Source organism: Nansenia antarctica (assembly GCF_963989245.1).
Source record: "Nansenia antarctica genome assembly, chromosome: 10".
NCBI lineage: Eukaryota > Metazoa > Chordata > Actinopteri > Argentiniformes > Microstomatidae > Nansenia > Nansenia antarctica.
In genome coordinates, this window is record NC_137680.1 from 23,349,267 (window position 1) to 23,369,266 (window position 20,000).

General features: G+C 54.0%; 1 protein-coding gene across 1 annotated transcript in view; it reads left to right on the forward strand.

The window, feature by feature from the left end:
• The window catches only part of LOC308166773 (potassium-transporting ATPase alpha chain 1-like), a gene marked incomplete at both ends in the record, with an annotated part of 32,022 nt that overhangs the window by 3,598 nt on the left and 8,424 nt on the right, over nucleotides 1-20,000 (forward strand). Inside the window, 9 exon segments of the mRNA XM_080541099.1 lie at nucleotides 500-768; nucleotides 934-1,132; nucleotides 1,831-1,940; nucleotide 3,006; nucleotides 3,009-3,025; nucleotides 3,031-3,138; nucleotides 3,339-3,531; nucleotides 4,845-5,020; nucleotides 5,279-5,415. Coding sequence (XP_080397225.1) covers nucleotides 500-768; nucleotides 934-1,132; nucleotides 1,831-1,940; nucleotide 3,006; nucleotides 3,009-3,025; nucleotides 3,031-3,138; nucleotides 3,339-3,531; nucleotides 4,845-5,020; nucleotides 5,279-5,415 — 1,210 coding nt within the window.

Here is a 20,000-nt window from a genome sequence, read left to right on the forward strand (position 1 = left end):
GCATCGGGGTGTTTGATTAAATATTAGAGAACACTTCTGAATCATCACTACACAGACTGAACATGCTAGGCTTTACAGACTGAACATGCTAGGCTTTACAGACTGAACATGCTAGGCTTTACAGACTGAACATGCTAGGCTCTACAGACTGAACATGCTAGGCTTTACAGACTGTACATGCTAGGCTTTACAGACTGAACATGCTAGGCTTTACAGACTGAACATGCTAGGCTTTACAGACTGAACATGCTAGGCTTTACAGCTTTACACACACACACACACACACACACACACTATCTACATTATCTACTAACAATGAATTCACACTCTCAAATATATCATTTGAGATATATAATAATCTCCACCTCGCCCTCCCTCCCTCCCCACCCTCCCTCCCTCCCCCCCTCCTCCCCACCCTCCCCCCGACCCTCCTCCCCTCCCCCTCCCCCGATCCTCCCTCCCCTCCCCTCCCCCCTCCCTCCCTCCCCCTCCCTCCCAGGCATTGCCACGGGTGTGATCATCAACACAGGTGACAACACCATCATCGGGCGTATCGCCACCCTGGCCTCGGGCGTGGGCAACGAGAAGACGCCCATCGCCATAGAGATCGAGCACTTCGTGGACATCATCGCGGGGCTGGCCATCTTCTTCGGCCTGACGTTCTTCGTGGTCGCCATGTTCATCGGCTACGCCTTCCTGGAGGCCATCATCTTCTTCATGGCCATCGTGGTCGCCTACGTACCAGAGGGGCTGCTGGCCACCGTAACCGTGGGTTACCTACCACCCTACCTGTCTGTCTGTCTGTCTGTCTGTCTGCCTACGTACCAGAGGGGCCTGCTGGCCACCGTCACTGTGGGTTTGTCTCTGACAGCCAAGCACCTGGCCTGTCTGTCTGACCTGTCTGTCTGCCCCTACCTGTCTGTCTGCCTGCAGGTGTGCCTGTCTCTGACAGCCAAGCGCCTGGCCAGGAAGAACTGCGTGGTGAAGAACCTGGAGGCGGTGGAGACGCTGGGCTCCACCTCCGTCATCTGCTCCGACAAGACCGGCACGCTGACCCAGAACCGCATGACCGTGGCCCACCTCTGGTTTGACAACATGATCCACGCTGCCGACACCACAGAGGACCAGTCAGGTGAGGCCGGGGGAGGCCGGGGGAGGCTGGGGGAGGATGGGGGAGACTGGAGGAGGCTGAGAGAGGCCGAGGGAGGATGGGGGAGGATAAGGGAGGATAGAGGAGGCTGAGGGAGGCTGGGGGAGGCTGGGGGAGGCTGGAGGAGGCTGGAGGAGACTGGGGAGGCAGAGGGAGGCTGGGGGAGGCTGGAGGAGGCTGGATGAGGCTGGGGGAGGCTGGGGGAGGCAGAGGGAGGCTGGGGGAGGATGGAGGAGGCTGGGGAAGGCAGAGGGAGGATGGGGGAGGCTGGGGGAGGCTGGAGGAGGCTGGGGAGGCTGGGGGAGGCTGGGGGAGGCTGGGGGAGGCAGAGGGAGGCTGGGGGAGGCTGGGGAAGGCAGAGGGAGGCTGGGGGAGGCTGGGGAGGATGGGGGAGGCTGGAGGAGGCTGGGGAGGCTGGGGGAGATTGTATTATTAGTATTAGTTTAGTGTATTAGTTAAGTGTAATAGGTAACAGTGTAATAGTTAACAGTGCAATAGTTTAATTAGTTAAGTGTATTAGTTAAGTGTATTAGTTAAGTGTATTAGTTAAGTGTATTAGTTAAGTGTATTAGTTAACTAGTTGTATTAGTTAAGTGTAATAGTTAACTAGTTGTATTAGTTAAGTGTATTAGTTAAGTGTAATAGTTAACTGGTTGTGTGTCCTCATGGTGCTGTTGCAGGCCAGAGCTTCGACCAGTCCTCAGAGACGTGGAGGTCGCTGGCCCGGGTGGCAGGGCTGTGCAACCGCGCAATCTTCAAACCCAACCAGGACGATATCCCCATCCCCAGGGTGAGACCCCAGCCCTGACCCTGACCCCTGACCCCAGCACTGACCCCTGACCCAGCCCTGACCCTACCCTGACACTAGCCCTGACCCTAGCCCTGACCCTAGCCCTGACACTAGCCCTGACACTAGCCCTGACCCTAGCCCTGACCCTAGCCCTGACCCTAGCCCTGACACTAGCCCTGACCCTAGCCCTGACCCTAGCCCTGACCCTAGCCCTGACCCTAACCCCTAACCCCTGACCCTAGCCCTGACACTAGCCCTGACCCCTAACCCCTGACCCTAGCCCTGACACTAGCCCTGACCCTAGCCCTGACCCTAGCCCTGACCCTAACCCCTGACCCCTAACCCCTGACCCCTAACCCCTGACCCTAGCCCTGACCCCAAGCCCTGACCCTAGCCCTGACACTAGTCCTGACCCCTAACCCCTGACCCAAGCCTGACACTAGCCCTGACACTAGCCCTGACCCCTAACCCCTGACCCTAGCCCTGACCTAGCCCTGATCCCTAACCCCTGACCCTAGCCCTGACCCTAGCCCTGACACTAGCATTATTAAATTATATTCAGCTTTTTTCTTGTCTTGGTGTTTTTGTTTGAAGTCAAACCAGCCTGTGATGTTAAATGAGAGACTTTCAGCTCTTATTTGAAACCCCAAAGTGTTTAACCACAATACTGCCCTTAACACTCCTCATCCCTCTATCCCTCCATCTCTCCATCCCTCCCTCCATCCCTCCCTACCTCCATTCATCCCTCCTTCCATCCCTCCCTCCACCCCTCCCTCCATCTCTCCTCCCTCTCTCCTTCCATCCCTCCTTCCATCCCTCCCTCCCTTCCTCCACCCCTGCCTCCCTCCATCTCTCTCTCCCTCCCTCCACCCCTCCCTCCCCTCCATCTCTCCCTCCCTCCCTATCTCCCTCCCCTCTCTCCTTCCATCCCTCCTTCCATCCCTCCCTCCCTCCCTCCTTCCATCCCTCCTTCCATCCCTCCCTCCCTCCACCCCTCCCTCCCTCCACCCCTCCACCCCTCCCTCCCTCTCTCCCTCCCTCCCTCCCTCCCTCCCTGGTGTCCAGAGATCGTGGTGGGTGATGCGTCAGAACGGCCCTGCTGAAGTTCACAGAGCTGTCCATAGGCAACATCATGGACTACAGAGAACGCTTCAACAAGGTGGTGGAGGTGCCCTTCAACTCCACCAACAAGTTCCAGGTAGGGAGGGTCAGGGTGGAGGTGAGGGAGGGGTCAGGGAGGGGTCAGGGAGGGGTCAGGGTGGGGTCAGGGAGGGGTCAGGGTGGAGGTCAGTCTTTCTAGGCAATAATGTCTTCATTCACTTGCAGTCTATACATTAGTATCTCTCTCGCTCCCTCCCTCTCCCTCCCCCCCCCTCCCTACCCTCCCCCCCACCCCAGCTGTCAGTCCATGAGCTGGAGGACCCCCTGGACCTGCGCTACCTGCTGGTGATGAAGGGGGCGCCAGAGAGGATCCTGGAGCGCTGCTCCACCATCCTGATCAAAGGCCAGGAGCTACCCCTGGACGAGACCTGGAGCGAAGCCTTCCAGACCGCCTACATGGACCTGGGAGGGCTGGGGGAGAGAGTTCTGGGTGAGGAGGGGGGGGGGGGGAGGGGGGGAGGGGGAGGGAGACTTGGAGCGAGGCCTTCCAGACCGCCTACATGGACCTGGGAGGGCTGGGGGAGAGAGTTGGTGAGGAGGGGGAGGGGGGAGAGGGGAGAGAGGGTGCTGGGTGAGGAGGGGGAGGGAGGGGGGAGACCTGGAGCGAGGCCTTCCAGACCACCTACATGGACCTGGGAGGGCTGGGGGAGAGAGTTCTGGGTGAGGAGGGGGATGAGGGGGAGCTGGGGGAGGGGGGGAGGGGGGAGAGGTCCTGGGTGAGGAGGGGGAGGGGGGGGGAGGGGGGAGCTGGGGGAGGGGGGAGAGGTCCTGGGTGAGGAGGGTGAGGGGGGGGAGGGGGGAGCTGGGGGAGGGGGGGAGGGGGGGGAGAGGTCCTGGGTGAGGATAGGGGAGGCTATGACTTACTAATAAATATACTGTAAGTTCTGAATCCTACATGAAGACCATTTGTTTTAAACACGTTTAGACCCATTTCTAAACTGCCCTTTTTATCCAAAGTTTTAGAGAAGGTTTTCAATTGAGAACTGATTCAGCTGACTACCTATCTGGTTAGCGATGTTGAGATTACAGACTGCCTGACAGCGGCTCTCCTCATACCTCTCTGTTGGTCGAGGAAAGTGTCTCCTCCTGGGCCGAGTAAACATTGGTGTGCCACAAGGCTCTGTTTTAGGCCCAATGTTATTCACATCAGACATGCAATGTTTCCAATGTTTCCAATGTTTCCTTTCACTGTTATAAGAACGACACCCAGTTATATCTTCCCTTTAGACCCCATAATTCTTCCAGTTCAGCTTCTCATAATGATTCCCTTCATTTTTAACAAGCCCCCCCCCCCCGCTTCATATTTATAGACTTTAACTTATAGACCTTTAACTGATGACGCTCTCTGTTTAATGTGTTTGACCGTTTCTACTTATATTTTAGTTTTTATTTGCATGTTTTATCTATTGGTAACGAGTGTTGTACCGTTGTTATTATTGTGTTATTATTATATTCTAACATCCAGGGTTCTGGCACATCTACCTGCGTGAGGAGTGATTACTAATGTGTGTTGTTGTATGTCCAGGGTTACCTGAGTTAATAATGCGTGTGATTGTATGTCTAGGGTATGTAGGGTTACCTGCGTGATTAATAATGTGTGTGATTGTATGTCCAGGGTTACCTGCGTGATTAGTAATGTGTGTTGTTGTATGTCCAGGGTTACCCGCGTGATTACTAATGTGTGTTGTTGTATGTCCAGGGTTACCTGCGTGACACTAATGTGTGTTGTTGTTGTAACCTCAGGGTTCTGCCACATCTACCTGAATGAGAAGGAGTTCCCGCGGGGCTACCGCTTCGACTCAGATGAGATGAACTTCACCACCTCGGGCCTCTGCTTCGCCGGCCTCGTCTCCATGATCGACCCGCCGCGCGCCACCGTACCCGACGCCGTCATGAGGTGTCGCACGGCTGGCATCAGGGTAGGAGGGGAGGGGGGGGGGGGGGGGTAGGAGGGGGGGGGGTAGGAGGGGGGAGGGGGGGGAGGTGGGGTAGTGGAGGGATTAGGGTGGGGGGGGAGGGAGGGACAGGGAAGGAGGGGAGGGGGGGGAGAAAGAAAGAAAAAGAGAGAAAGAGGGAAAGAAAGAGAGATAGAGGGGAGACAATGTCATCATAATGCATGGTATTATAATACATCACCTGACCACGTCACTGTCCCCCCCTCCCGCCCACCCTGGCAGGTTGTCATGGTGACAGGGGACCACCCAATCACGGCGCGGGCGATCGCGGCCAACGTGGGCATTATCTCTGAGGGCAGCGAGACGGTGGAGGACATCGCCACCAGGAAACGCATCCCTGTGGACCAGGTCAACAGGAGGTGGGGGGCGGACATCTTAGAACACACTTAGTTACGGTGGCCATCATAGAACACACTTAGTTACAGTGGCCATCTTAGAACACACCAGGTACGGCGGCCATCTTAGAACACATTTTGTTACGGCGGCCATTTTAGGACACTTGGGTGCGGCGGCCATTTTAGGACACACTTACCGGCAGTGGATTAAGGCGTCTGCAAATGCCAAACATGTAAATGTACTTAGTTACAGGGGCCATCTTAGAACACACTTAAGCCGCTTTTCCACTACGTTGCAGACCTGGTGCTGACCCAGGTCAGCCCGCTTCGTTCCCCTTTTCCATTCGTCGTTCCAGGTCGCTTCGGTCCCAGGTCCCAGGTCCCACATCGGAGCAGGGTCTAAAATGTCATATCCGGGTCTCTTTGCCAGGCTGCGTGTGACGTGTGACGCTGCACACCGTTGATTGGTCAATGGAAAATCGTCATCCCATGTCCCATCCCATATTATTTCTTCACTAACCGCCATCTTGAAATACCACTATTCACTCTAGGAAAATGTCACTACAGTTTCTGTAATAGCTTATTAATAAAGATTCGGAAAATTATGCTGACCATCGTATTATCTTAGTTTAATGTCATTTCAATGAATCATATAACTTTTATTTACAACAAGCACAACACAAAAATCGCTATTATGCACCGGCTTTGTCAGTGAATAACACCAGCTGTGGAGGTGTTACAAACACAATACTCCTTTGCTAACTTCACCATCTGTCTACGGTCATTTTGAGCCCTTAACCACCGCGCTGACACCCCGAGAAGTTATGCTTTTAACCGTAAACTCGATGAACCGGGAGTTCACCCGGCCGCTGCTCGCAGCACCGCTTGTCCAGTTGACAGCGGGGGCAGAGAATATTTCTACCCCGGAATTCCATTCAAATGCCCGCGTCAGTCAGCCTTTTCCGTAGAAATACATCGCTCCGTGATATATCTAACGTTACATGTTTTAAGGCTGATCTGTGCATGAGGATTGGTGCTGCATTTTGACATAATTCTTATCGCATTTCCCCGTTGTGTTGTGCTGCCGTTCAGTAGTCCAGCGCTTCATCATCCCCCTTCACCCCTTTCCATCCCTGGCGTCATTTTATCAATGAACGTGGTATTATACATATTTACATATTACATATTTGTTGTTATTTATGGAAGTGTCCGGTTGCTGGAGGAACCAGGACGCCGGCTACACTGCACAGTTTAGCCCGAAATATAATAGAGAGAGTGCTGTACCGCGCCAGCTGGTGCAACTCCCGTTGACGGCACACAATGATGCTACAGTTCATAAAGCAGACAAGTGAAGGCAGTGGTTTTAAGGGTTCAAAAACATGACTTTATTATGTGTAGAACAACATATGTGCAGAACAAAATCCAATAGAAATGATTCAAACATGCAGACAATCAGGCAGTAGCCGTCTCCTGAACATAACAATGACGCTACAGTGAGCTAAAGTAGTAGCCATCTCCTTACGATAGCCCACAGTAGTTTCTTTCTCTTTTCAGCATTCCTCTTTCGAGTATCCTTCCTTCTGTCTTCGCTCTTCTGTCTTCTCTCTTTTCTCTCCAAAAAACCACGGTTAATAATATACCACATGCCGAGGGAAAGGCATAGGATAGCTGCAAGCATAGGATAGCTCCATGTTGCCGTTGTTATGTCTCGTGAAAATATACGTCACCACCATTACGCGTAACTCCGCCTACTATCGTCTACTCCTCCTACTAGCTCCGGGTCTGTGTGTATAATGGGAAACCAGAACAGATCAAAAGTGACCCGACCTGACCCCGAACTGATGCGAACTGCACTAACGTGGGACCCAGATGGAGAAGCCCCATTAGTTACAGCGGCCATTTTAGGACACTTAGTTGTGGCGGCCATTTTAAGACACACTAACTTACAGCGGCCATTTTAGGACACACTTATCGATTGTAAATCGCTTTGGATTAAGGCGTCTGCAAATGCCAAACATGTAAATGTACTTAGTTACAGGGGCCATCTTAGAACACACTTAGTTACAATGGCCATTTTAGAACACACTTAGTGAAGAAATACGCTCCTCAATGTCAATCAAGTATTTAATGACAAAGATGAAGAAGCCCTGCAGTGATACAAAATAGAAGCATGAACTGAGACAGTATGCTAACTCTCACATCTGAATATAATACACTAATGATAATATAACAATATATATATGCCCTCTATGTCAAAGTCCAGCAACACTGAAGCACATCTTAGTGGGATGCAAGACCAGCCTCACCCAAGGCCGTTACACCTGGCGGCACGACCAGGTGCTAAGGTGTCTTGCAGCAGTGCTGGAAAGTCAACGGACAAGTGTGAACGCCCTTCCTCCCCCATCATCCCGGTGGCAGCCAGCACCATTTGTTCGGGAGGGCGAGGGTCAAGCCAGCCTCACCACCATAAGACCAGACACTGGGCAGCTGGGCAGAGCACGGGACTGGAAGCTGCTGGCAGACTTGGACAAGAAACTCTGCTTCCCAGCTGAGATCGCAGCCACCAACCTGCGACCAGACCTTGTGCTGTGGTCAGCCTCGCTCAAGCTCGTTTACATCATCGAGCTCACTGTGCCCTGGGAGGGTGCAGTGGAGGAGGCCTACGAGCGGAAGAGGCTGAGGTACACTGAACTCGCAGCAGATGCCCAACAACAAGGCTGGACAGCGAAGGTACGCCCAGTGGAAGTAGGCTGCAGAGGGTTCGTAGCCACCTCAACATCCAGGCTACTCAGGGAGATGGGAGTGCGAGGGAAGACCCACCGGCAGGCAATCAAGGACCTCTCCAGGGCTGCTGAAAAGGGGAGCCAGTGGCTGTGGATGAAGAGAAAGGACTCGACCCGGGCGTTCAAATGAGCTGATCGCATCTAGGGAGTGAACCTGGGACGCTGGGATTCACTGCTGAACCCTCTGGAGGTGTCGTGGGCTTATCAGCGAAACATTCATGAAGGAGGGCGCCCACTTGACAACCCAAAGGATGCCATCGCTCATTTGAACACCACAGAGTCTCATCGGTGCCTTTAGTATGTATGTATCGAGGGATATCAACATCTAGTCCTACATAACAGATCTGATCATCTGGTGAACCAGTGACTGCTGTGAAAGTGCAGCTGGCAACAAGGGAAAGACCTTGCGACAGCATGGAAAGACAGCTGACAGGAGGGAATAGACCCCAACGGGGCCGCCATGGGCTAGCTACCCGTGGCGGCGGGATCCAGCACGAACAGTGTATGGGTCCCACCCAAACTTGGCTACGAAAAATTCTAAGAAGAAAATACCCCCTGAGCCTGCGAGAGCGGGGGCGGAAGATGGCTCATCGGCAGACAACCCGGTAACGAACACAGGAACGGAACAGACTACGAGATTGATGATCAGCATACCTGAGGCTCCGACAGCTACAGCAGGACACACGCTCCAGAACTGCGTATGTGGTTGGACAAAGGTTACTTCCACCCATGGCCTGAAGATACACCAGGGCAAGAAAGGGTGCCTAAAGAAGGGTCAACAGGGAAGTCGCATCGACAGCTACTTTTTGAGAAGCAGGCCGAGTCAGTCGACTGAAGTTCAGCAGCAGGACACACACCACAGTCTGCAGGACATCAACACCCCTGTCCCAGAGGAGGAAGAACAAGGCACAGGAGAGCAACCTGAATCCAACACATCACGACCACCAGCAGAGAAGAAGATCCAGGGGCGAAGGCCATTAGTCAAGTGGCCAAAGTCCTGCAACAAGACGCTGTGGAAGGAGGTCAACACTGATCTCTGCAACATCCTAGAAGGGATCAGAGGCACCACCATGAAGAAGTTGGAGAGAATGGGCAACCTCATCTATGCCTATGGAGTGGAACAGTTCGGAGTGGTCGAAGGCAAACGATCTACTCAGTCAATTCCCACCAAGTCCAGAAGGCAGACAGAAATAGACCGACTAGTCAAGGAGAGGAGGCAGCTGAAGAAGCAATGGAGGAAGGCCACAGAGGAGGAGAAGGAGGGAATAAACCTGCTGCAGGAAGAGATTAAGAGCAGGCTTGCAACACTGAGGAGAGCTGAAAACCTCCTGAAGAGGCGCAGAAGGAAGGAGCAAACAAGATCACGCTTCTACAAAGATCCTTTCAAATTTGTGAAGACTCTCTTCACAAAGGAGAAGAGCGGAAGTCTCTCTGTGGCAAAGGCCCACCTGGAAGAACATCTGAAAAAGGGCTGCACAGATGACCGACACCAGGAAGAGGTCACGCTCCCACCTGACATGCCACCAGTCAATCCACCAGAGCACGAACTAGATATCAGTCCACCCAGGTGGAGTGAAGTAGACAACACTGTGCGTAGAGCAAGGGCCGCGTCAGCTCCAGGTCCCAACGGAGTTCCATACAGGCTCTACAAAAACGCACCAGATGTCCTGAGATTCCTCTGGAAGCTGATGAAAGTTGTGTGGCAAAAGAAGGCGATACCAACGTCCTGGCGGAGAGCCGGAGGGATCCTTATCCCCAAGGAAAAGGACTCAACAGAAATCGGACAGTTCCGGCAGATCAGCCTTCTAAATGTCGAGGGAAAAATCTTCTTCAGCGTGGTCGCTCATAGACTGGCAGGATACCTGCAAAGAAACAACCTGATTGACACGTCAATCCAGAAAGCAGGCATCTCAGGCTTCTCAGGGTGTGTCGAACATGCTAGTGTCATCTGGCATCAGATCCAGGTCGCCAAGAAGGAGGGAACGGACCTCCACGTGGTGTTCCTGGATCTCGCGAATGCCTTTGGCTCAGTCCCTCACAACCTCCTGTGGACAGCCTTCGACTACTTCAGGATCCCACCAGCTCTCACAACCCTTGTCAAGGCCTACTTCCAGGACGTCCAGCTCTGCGTGACCACAGCAGAGTACACCACAGCATGGCAACATCTGGAAGTGGGAATCATGGCCGGCTGCACCATCTCCCCGCTGGCCTTCACCATGGCCATGGAGGTCATTATTCGGGCCTCTCGATGGGTGGTTGGCGGACAGCGAATAAGACCTGGGCTGAGGCTGCCGCCGATCAGAGCCTACATGGATGACCTCACAACACTCACCACGACCAAGGCTTGCACAGTACGGCTACTAAGAAAGCTCCAGGAAAACATTGAGTTGGCTCGCATGAAGATCAAGCCGAGCAAGTCCAGAAGCATCTCCATTGTCAAGGGGAAGTTGTCAGACCACCGCTTCCACATTGGCAAAGAACCCATTCCAACGGTCTCCGAGAAGCCTGTGAAGAGCCTAGGTCGTTGGTATGATGCCTCCCTCAAAGATAAAGAGCAAGTAGAGCAGCTCAGGAAGGAGGTAGCCAGCGGCCTGGAGAACATTGACAGAACCCTGCTTCCTGGCAAGCTGAAGCTCTGGTGCATGCAGTATGGACTACTTCCACGTCTCCTGTGGCCACTAACCCTCTATGAAGTTCCTCTCTCAAAGGTGGAAAAGCTGGAGAGACTGGTCAACTCATATGCAAGGAAGTGGCTTGGCCTTCCCAGGTGCCTCAGCAGCATTGGGCTCTACGGCAAAGGGATGTTACACCTGCCCATTTCCAGTCTGACAGAGGAGTACAAGTGTGCCAAAGTCAGACTGGAGATGATGCTTCTGGATTCGAATGATCCATTTGTAGCCCAAGCTGCCCCCATCCTGGCCACTGGGAGGAAGTGGACCCCATTGGCTGCAACTGAGCAGGCAAAGGCAGCACTCAGACACAGGGACATTGTGGGCCGAGTGCAGGAGGGGAGGAGTGGTCTTGGCCTCGGGATTAGTACACCGGCCTGGAGCAAGGCCAATCCATCTCAGAGACGCAAGTTGGTGGTCCAGGAGGTACGTCGGGAAGAGGAAGCAGGAAGGCGCGCACAAGCTGTGGCGCAGTCAAAGCAAGGGCAGTGGATGGCATGGGAAGGAGTGGAAAAGAGGAAGATCTCCTGGAAAGATCTGTGGGAGATGGAGGCATTCAGAGCGAGCTTCACCATCAGGGCTGCCTACGATGTCCTGCCTTCTCCTGCAAACCTAAGCCAGTGGTATGGCGAAGACCCCACGTGCCCTCTATGTCAAAGTCCAGCAACACTGAAGCACATCTTAGTGGGATGCAAGACCAGCCTCACCCAAGGCCGTTACACCTGGCGGCACGACCAGGTGCTAAGGTGTCTTGCAGCAGTGCTGGAAAGTCAACGGACAAGTGTGAACGCCCTTCCTCCCCCATCATCCCGGTGGCAGCCAGCACCATTTGTTCGGGAGGGCGAGGGTCAAGCCAGCCTCACCACCATAAGACCAGACACTGGGCAGCTGGGCAGAGCACGGGACTGGAAGCTGCTGGCAGACTTGGACAAGAAACTCTGCTTCCCAGCTGAGATCGCAGCCACCAACCTGCGACCAGACCTTGTGCTGTGGTCAGCCTCGCTCAAGCTCGTTTACATCATCGAGCTCACTGTGCCCTGGGAGGGTGCAGTGGAGGAGGCCTACGAGCGGAAGAGGCTGAGGTACACTGAACTCGCAGCAGATGCCCAACAACAAGGCTGGACAGCGAAGGTACGCCCAGTGGAAGTAGGCTGCAGAGGGTTCGTAGCCACCTCAACATCCAGGCTACTCAGGGAGATGGGAGTGCGAGGGAAGACCCACCGGCAGGCAATCAAGGACCTCTCCAGGGCTGCTGAAAAGGGGAGCCAGTGGCTGTGGATGAAGAGAAAGGACTCGACCCGGGCGTTCAAATGAGCTGATCGCATCTAGGGAGTGAACCTGGGACGCTGGGATTCACTGCTGAACCCTCTGGAGGTGTCGTGGGCTTATCAGCGAAACATTCATGAAGGAGGGCGCCCACTTGACAACCCAAAGGATGCCATCGCTCATTTGAACACCACAGAGTCTCATCGGTGCCTTTAGTATGTATGTATCGAGGGATATCAACATCTAGTCCTACATAACAGATAATGTAAAAAGTATAAGCAGGGTAAATGTAAAATATGTAACTTAACCATAAACATTCGAATAACAGACTTACAGGAATTAGGTGGACAGCTTAATAGACAACCACCGTAACATGAACGTCTGAAACTAATCAACAAATAAAATGGCCGACTCGTAACTGAGCCGGACAGCATAACAAGCGAAATACTGCCACCTAGTGGACGGCGGTATACCCTTCATCCCCCCCAGTCCGTAAAGCTATAAACTGAAATAGGTAACCGGACTCAGTCCCGTGTCCAACGGTCTGTTTCGGGCTCGTAGTGCTTGGGTGGCTCCCTTGTACGGCTAGGCCGCGTAGGACGGGGCAGCGACAGTGGCGACTGCGACACTGGAAGCGAGGCGTTCGGGGTGGCATCAGCGGGGACAGGGTCGCCCTGGGACCCGAGGCCAGGGGCCGCCTCACCAGCAGGCGCCGGCAAGGAGGGACCCAGAGCCGCGCCACAGGGTCCATCCGCCGGCTGCTGGACGATCCCCTGGGGCACCACCGGGCACGGTTGGACAGGTAGGGAGCGGTGTACCAGGGGCGTAGGTCGGGGGGACATAGCAGCTGGCTGCTGAGGAGCATAGGGGGTGTAGCCACGGAGGAACCGCCGGTTGCGTAAAGTCAGGCGTCCAGACCCATCAACCATAACCCGATACTGATCGTGATCACGTGACTCCACCACCACCCCTGACCTGTCCCACTTGTTAGGGCTAGGGCCCTGCTGATTCTGGAGGAACACCCTCTCACCAAGTGCCAATGGGCGGAGTGGCCTCGAGTGAGCCTGCAGGGACTCGGTGGTACGAGACATCCGGGTCCGAAGGGTATCCTCCTTTGCCGCCCATGCTTGGCGCCAGAGCGGTCGGATATGTGGGTTCGAGAATTTCTCAAGCCTGTTGACGAAGGAAAGCGAACCTCGAAGGGGGTGACCAAAGATAATCTGCGCCGGTGAGAGGTTGCAGTCGGGGTCAGGCGTGTTGCGTAACTGTATCATGGCACGCAGAAAGTGGTCATGATCGAGACTGCCAGTCGGGCCAGTGTTGGACATCAGGAGGCGCTTAGCAGACTTCACTGCAACTTCGCTCTTCCGTTTGACTGTGGGAAAGCAACAGAGGACACACGGTGTTTGACGTCCTGTGTCTAGCCTGCTGTGAACTCCGGACCACGGTCGCTCGAAAGTTCCTCTGGCACGCCAAAGGAGCCAAAGAACGCACGGAGGTGGCGAACCAGCCCAGCTGAGCCTCCCATATCAGTGCCTGCTGTGGAGCATAGGACCTCCACCCAGCCCGATAGTCGATCTCTGATAACTAGGTAGTGACGACCTCTATAGTCAAAGAAGTCAGCAAACATCGCCTCGAATGGGGTGGACGGTGGCGAGGATGGTAGGGGGGGCGTGGCTGCTTGTGACGGAGCGTTCCGGTTACAGTCCGCACATCCGTACCTGGCGGCTCGGATGTCCTCTGACATACCTGGCCAGTAGACTATGGCACGGGCCTGTTGCCCCATCGCCGAGACCCCTTGGTGGGCAGCATGGAGGTGTCGAAGGACGCTGTCGCGGAGGGATGGAGGGACCACGACGCGGTCATGATATAGCAGGACGCCGTCCTGTGCGTAAATGGACTCACAGACTGGTGATAGACTCGCCAGGGCGGGGTCGTTCATATCAACCCTGTCTCCATGTTCGATCAGGTGCAGAAGGTGGCTGAGGCATGCGTCACCTGCTGTTTCTCGTGCAAGGAGGGTCCAAGAGACGGCTCCGAGCTCTTGGGCATCGGCACGGATGGAAGCCATAAGTGCTGACTCCACGGCGTCAGGCACGCCCGGCAATCCCAGTGAGAGGCCGTTCGCTGAGCCTGATGGAGACGGATGTCTTGAGGTTGCGTCAGCTCTCTTTCCAGGCAGGTGCACAACGTCGAAGCGCCATGGGAGGGTACGCTGCTTGAGTCTAAACAGGCGTGAGTTTGTTATCTCATCTAGCGTACGGTCGCCAAAGATCTTCACCAGGGGCTTATGGTCGGTAACTACGACGAGGTTGTCGCTCCCCTGCATGAAGTACCGTGCTTGCTCCAGACCCCAGGCCACGGCTAGGGCCTCTCTTTCGATGGCCGCATAGCGCTGTTCGGCCGGGGACAGGAAGCGTGAACCAGCGAGGGTGATCCTCCATCCTCCCAGGCAGCAGTCTGGTATGCCCGAGGCGCAGCTACAATGTTGTTGGAGCAGGAAGTAACCAATACCGCGCTTGGACCAGTCAGGGCGGAGGCAGGTGCGCTTCTGCATGTCGTAGATCTCCACGCCCTCACGGATGGCCCCAACAATAGCACTTTTGGATGTTTGAAAGGCTTCCTCCAGTTCGGGTGACCATGAGAATTTACAGCGTGGGCTGAGGAATGGCTTGAATGGAGCCATCGTGTCGCGCAGTTGGGCATAGTTCGACACCTGGTTGACAAGGCCGAACCAGCTCCTGACATCCGTCGTGGAGTCCGGGGTGGGGAAGTCTCGGATAGCGTCCAAGTACTTGGGGAGTGGCTCGATAGTAGTGTCCGACACCCTGAAGCCAGCGAACTCGACGTTCCTCTCCGCAAACTGAAACTTGTCTGGGTTCAACACGATGCCTGCCCGGCCGACATGAGTCAGGAAGTCGATGGTCCTCCACCAGTGCTGCTCCAGGTCGGTGTCATAGTGGATGGTGTCATCCACACAACGTTCCTTACGCTCATAGTCCGAGAGGACCGCATCGAAACGGCGGTTGTAGCCATCCCCCGACGATAGGAAACCTTGTGGCGCCCTGGTGTAACGCCAGCGGCCAAAGGGCGTGATGAATGTGGTCAGATGACGATCCGATTCACGCAGGGGCACTGTGGTAGCCATTCCAGGCGTCCGTGACAGTCTTCCAGGTGTCCTTTGGGATACGACGTGCGAGGTGGAATGGGGACTCGGTGGCGAAAGTCTCACGTAGGCAGAACTTGTTGAGAGGAGAGAGGTCCACGGTCCTGCGGGGGGAGCCATTGTGCTTCCGAGTGACCACCATACGATGGCACCATGTCACTGGTTCGCCGTATGGCACACGTTCAATGACACCAAGGGCCTCGTCCCGGAGAAGGTCATCGTGGACTCTCTGCTGCCAGTGTAGAGGCACAACGGCCGCGGTGTGGCATGCTCTTGGCATGGCTGCGGGGTCCACATGCATTTCAATGGGTGGCCCTTCCATGCACGGCAGTGCCCGATGAGAGCAAGTGTTGAATGTGGATGAGGCGTATCTCCCGAATAGCCAATCCTTCATCCGGCCGTTGTTCTCTGGTGTGACAGGGAAAGGTCGCAGGGCGTTCCGGAGGGACCGTACGCTGGGGACATGAGCACTGGGCGCTGTGGGGGTTATTCGGGTCGCCGCAGCCGCCGTTGGTGGACCTCGTAGCATTGACGGACAGGGGCTGGTCTGGCATGTAAGACCCACGCTTGTCGTTGGGCCCCCCTACGATGTCGCCTGATGGGAAGTCCATAGACAAGAGGCCGAGGTTGAGCAGCGACTCGTAGGATAGGTACATGGCCCGGACTGAGCTGCTCACGTACACCATGGAACGGCAGGACGCCACTCCACCGCTGCTGGAGGCTGTCGAGAGTCTAGCGAAGAATGCGCCTTCGACAGCTATGGGGGAGTGGTTTGGCGGCCGACATGCTGAGATGGACGGGACGCAGGTCGTCACGTGAGAATCCACAGGCAATGAACTCCTCTATGAATGAATGAATGAATGAATGAATGAATGGTCTTTATTGTCATTGCTACAGTACAGGTACCAAACAACGAAATTTAGGAGGGGTGGCTCCCCTGGTGTTAGGAAAGAAAAAAAAAAACTTTAAAAAAAACACAAGAAGGGAAGGAGCTGGTTTACATAAATAAAGGCTATGTACACTATCCACTATACTATACTGTACAGATAGATGACTAGGGTTGTCATATTGCACATAGTGTTATTGCACATTTCTTTAAAGTGTCGCAGTTTGCAGGCTTGAAATGTACATATTTGTGCCTCAGCACTACACCTGATTTTTTCAGTCCAGCAGCTGCCATCAATCCGTCCAGACTGTCCAGGGCCCAGAACATAGGTCTTTGCTGTGTTCAGGGCCTGGACGGCCCTGTGGTAGAAGCTGTTCTTCAGTCTGTTTGTCCTTGCGGCCATGGTCCTGAACCGCCTTTTCGAGGGCAGCCGGGTAAAGTGTTCGTACCCAGGGTGGGTTGGGTCCCTGGAGATCTTGGAGGCCTTCCTGAGACAGCGTGTGTTGTACAGCTCTTCCAGAGAGGGGAGGGGGGCGCCGGTGATCTTCTGGGCTGTTCTCACGACTCTCTGTAGCGCATTTCTCTCCGCGGTTGTGCAGCTGGAGAACCAGTTGCAGATGCCGTAGGTGAGGATGCTCTCCACTGCGCCGCGGTAGAAGGTCACCAGTATCTCCTGCTTGCTGTGTTCCTTCCTGAGGACTCTCAGGATGTATAGCCGCTGTTGTGCCTTCTTGATGGTGGCTTTTGTGTTGTCCTTCCAGGTCAGGTCATCCTGCATGTGCACCCCCAGGAATCGGAGGGTTGAGACTCTCTCCACGCTCTCTCCGTCGATGAGCAGGGGCTGGATCTCAGACTTTTTCCTCCTGAAGTCTACGATGATTTCCTGGGTCTTTGACTTGTTCAGCAGCAGGTTGTTAACCTTGCACAGCTTGCTCAGTTGCTCTACCTCATCCCTGTACGCCGCCTCGTCCCCCCCCGAGATGCATCCCACCACGGTGGTGTCGTCTGCAAACTTTACGATGGAGTTGCTGGGGTGGACGGGGGTGAAGTCGTAGGTGTAGAGGTTGTAGAGGATGGGGCTTAGCACGCAGCCCTGGGGGGACCCAGTGCTGAGTCTGAGGGCTGTGGAGGTGTGGGGGCCCACCCGCACCCTCTGGGGGCGGTCGGTCAGGAAGTCCTTGATCCATGCACATATAGAGTGTGATAGACCCAGGTCTAGTAGTTTGGTCACTAGCCTGTCTGGAAGGATGGTGTTGAAGGCGGAGCTGAAGTCCACAAAGAGCAGTCTCGCGTAGCTGTTTCCCCTCTCCAGGTGGGATAGAGTGGCGTGGAGAGTCGTCGCGATGGCGTCCTCTGTGGACCTGTGGGCTCTGTAGGCGAACTGGTATGGATCCAGGTTGGGCGGGAGGCGTGTGAGTATGTGGGCCCGGACTAGTTTCTCGAAGCACTTCATGATGATTGGTGTGAGTGCCACCGAGTGCCACCGAGAGTGCCTCTAGGGACCAAAGGTCCGACTGTGCACCAGTGTCCGCGATGGCGGATACCCTCGCCCCGTTGACCGAGCCACGGTCGCCGGTGCCTGCACTCGGTCCGACAGGCATGTCAACCGAGATAGTGATCAGCGCTCGGGGATGGTCTCTCAGCCTGGCCCTTCTCCATTCGCCCTTGGAGAAAATGTGGTGCTCAAGTCTGATGGGCGTGGGGGCGTGGCGTTGGTGGTGACTCCCACGACGTCGGCCAGGGCAGGCATCAGACTGAACCGACGAAATCTGGGAGATCGGTTCTGACTCCACGGCGGCCTGTTGACTGCTGCCAGATGGCTGCGGTTGCCCTTTGCGTCGGCGGGCCCTATAACAGTCGATACAAAGCTGGTGGGGCTTGGTATTCCATCCGCGAGATCCCTCTGTGAAAACATTAAAGGTTCTCTTACACTCTGGGCACGCGGCTCGTTTCGCCACGTCCGCTGGGCCTGGGGTCGGGGTGGGGCTCGCCTGTGGACTCTTTTTTAAGCGCTGGAATGACGACATGGCCGAAAGGGCGGATGACGGGAGAGCATTGCGGGCCATCTCTTTATTTTCGACGAGTGCAACCACGTCATTCACTGGCATTTTAAGGATGTCTGGCGTCCCTAGTATCTCTCGACGAATGTCCGAATCAGAGATACCATTGACTAGAACGTCGCGGATGATGTGGTCGGTATAGTCCACATCCTCGCCACACCCACATACTGTAACATAGGCGCATGTCTCCGCTTTCCCCAGCACTCTGGCAGTGAAGGCGCGGAATGTCTCATCACGCTCCTGGCGTAACTGGAGCAGCTCGGTGCGCAGTACACATGTGGCGACTGGAATGACTGCTAGTGAACGCAAGGCGGCAATTAGGTGTAGCAAAGGTTCGGAAGCGGCGTTGGGGTTGACTTTCAACAGGCTGTCACCAAGTTCAGGCCCAGCGCACTGAAACAACTGGAAAGGGGCCTCTGCGGCTCCTATGCCTGAGCCAGTGCAGAAGACGTCCCAATGACGGATGAACACGTTCCATTCCTCAATTGATACGCCTACGTCGACTTTAGGCCGATCCAGTTTCGGGCCTCGGGTGGCCGGCGCGGCTGTGACAGGCGATGTGCTTTGATGGGCAAATCCATGATTAGTCAACAGGGCAATGGCGAGTGCTTCAGACATGTCTTCAGTTCCGAAAGCGCATCCATGCAGGGACAGAGCATACAACGACGACCATGGCTGCCTGGCTTCTTCATGAAGAAATACGCTCCTCAATGTCAATCAAGTATTTAATGACAAAGATGAAGAAGCCCTGCAGTGATACAAAATAGAAGCATGAACTGAGACAGTATGCTAACTCTCACATCTGAATATAATACACTAATGATAATATAACAATATATATAATGTAAAAAGTATAAGCAGGGTAAATGTAAAATATGTAACTTAACCATAAAAATTCGAATAACAGACTTACAGGAATTAGGATTAGGTGGACAGCTTAATAGACAACCACCGTAACATGAACGTCTGAAACTAATCAACAAATAAAATGGCCGACTCGTAACTGAGCCGGACAGCATAACAAGCGAAATACTGCCACCTAGTGGACGGGGGTATACCCTTCACTTAGTTACAACGGCCATCTTAGAACACACTTAGTTACAATGGCCATTTTAGAACACACTTAGTTACAACGGCCATCTTAAAACACACTTAGTTACAACGGCCATTTTAGAACACACTTAGTTACAACGGCCATTTTAGAACACACTTAGTTACAGCGGCCGTTTGTGACAGCTGCTGGTGAAATGTGCAACCAGAAGTATTTTTTCTGTTTTTTACATGTGCTTAAACTACAGATTGTAAGCTTTCAAATGATATGTCATACATTGACACGACTTGAATGTTGGTGCACCTCAAACACTGAAAGGGAGAAAAGTGACTCTAAACGCACCACAGCTACAAACGCTGCTAACAGCTAGCGGCTAACAAAACACATCGCTTCAAAGGTCTAAACTGTATTTTAATAACATCACAACATGCTGAGAGAACATCGACATGCTAAAAATACATAACTACACATAACTAGATGAACACACAGTTCTTGCTTTTGAACACGACCTAAAATGAAAGTATGTTTACAAGTCAACCCTCCCTTACCGGTAGCCTCCGGCAAACGAGAACAGTGAATCCAATCCACAAATTATAAGCATTTAGTGATTGTTAAACTGTTGTTTATTATATTGAGTGATTACTTTAAAACTTCAAGTTGGTGTTATGAAAAAAAAAGAAAACGAGATATTGTTGACACAATGAGTTTCACTTTCACTTTTTGACCCC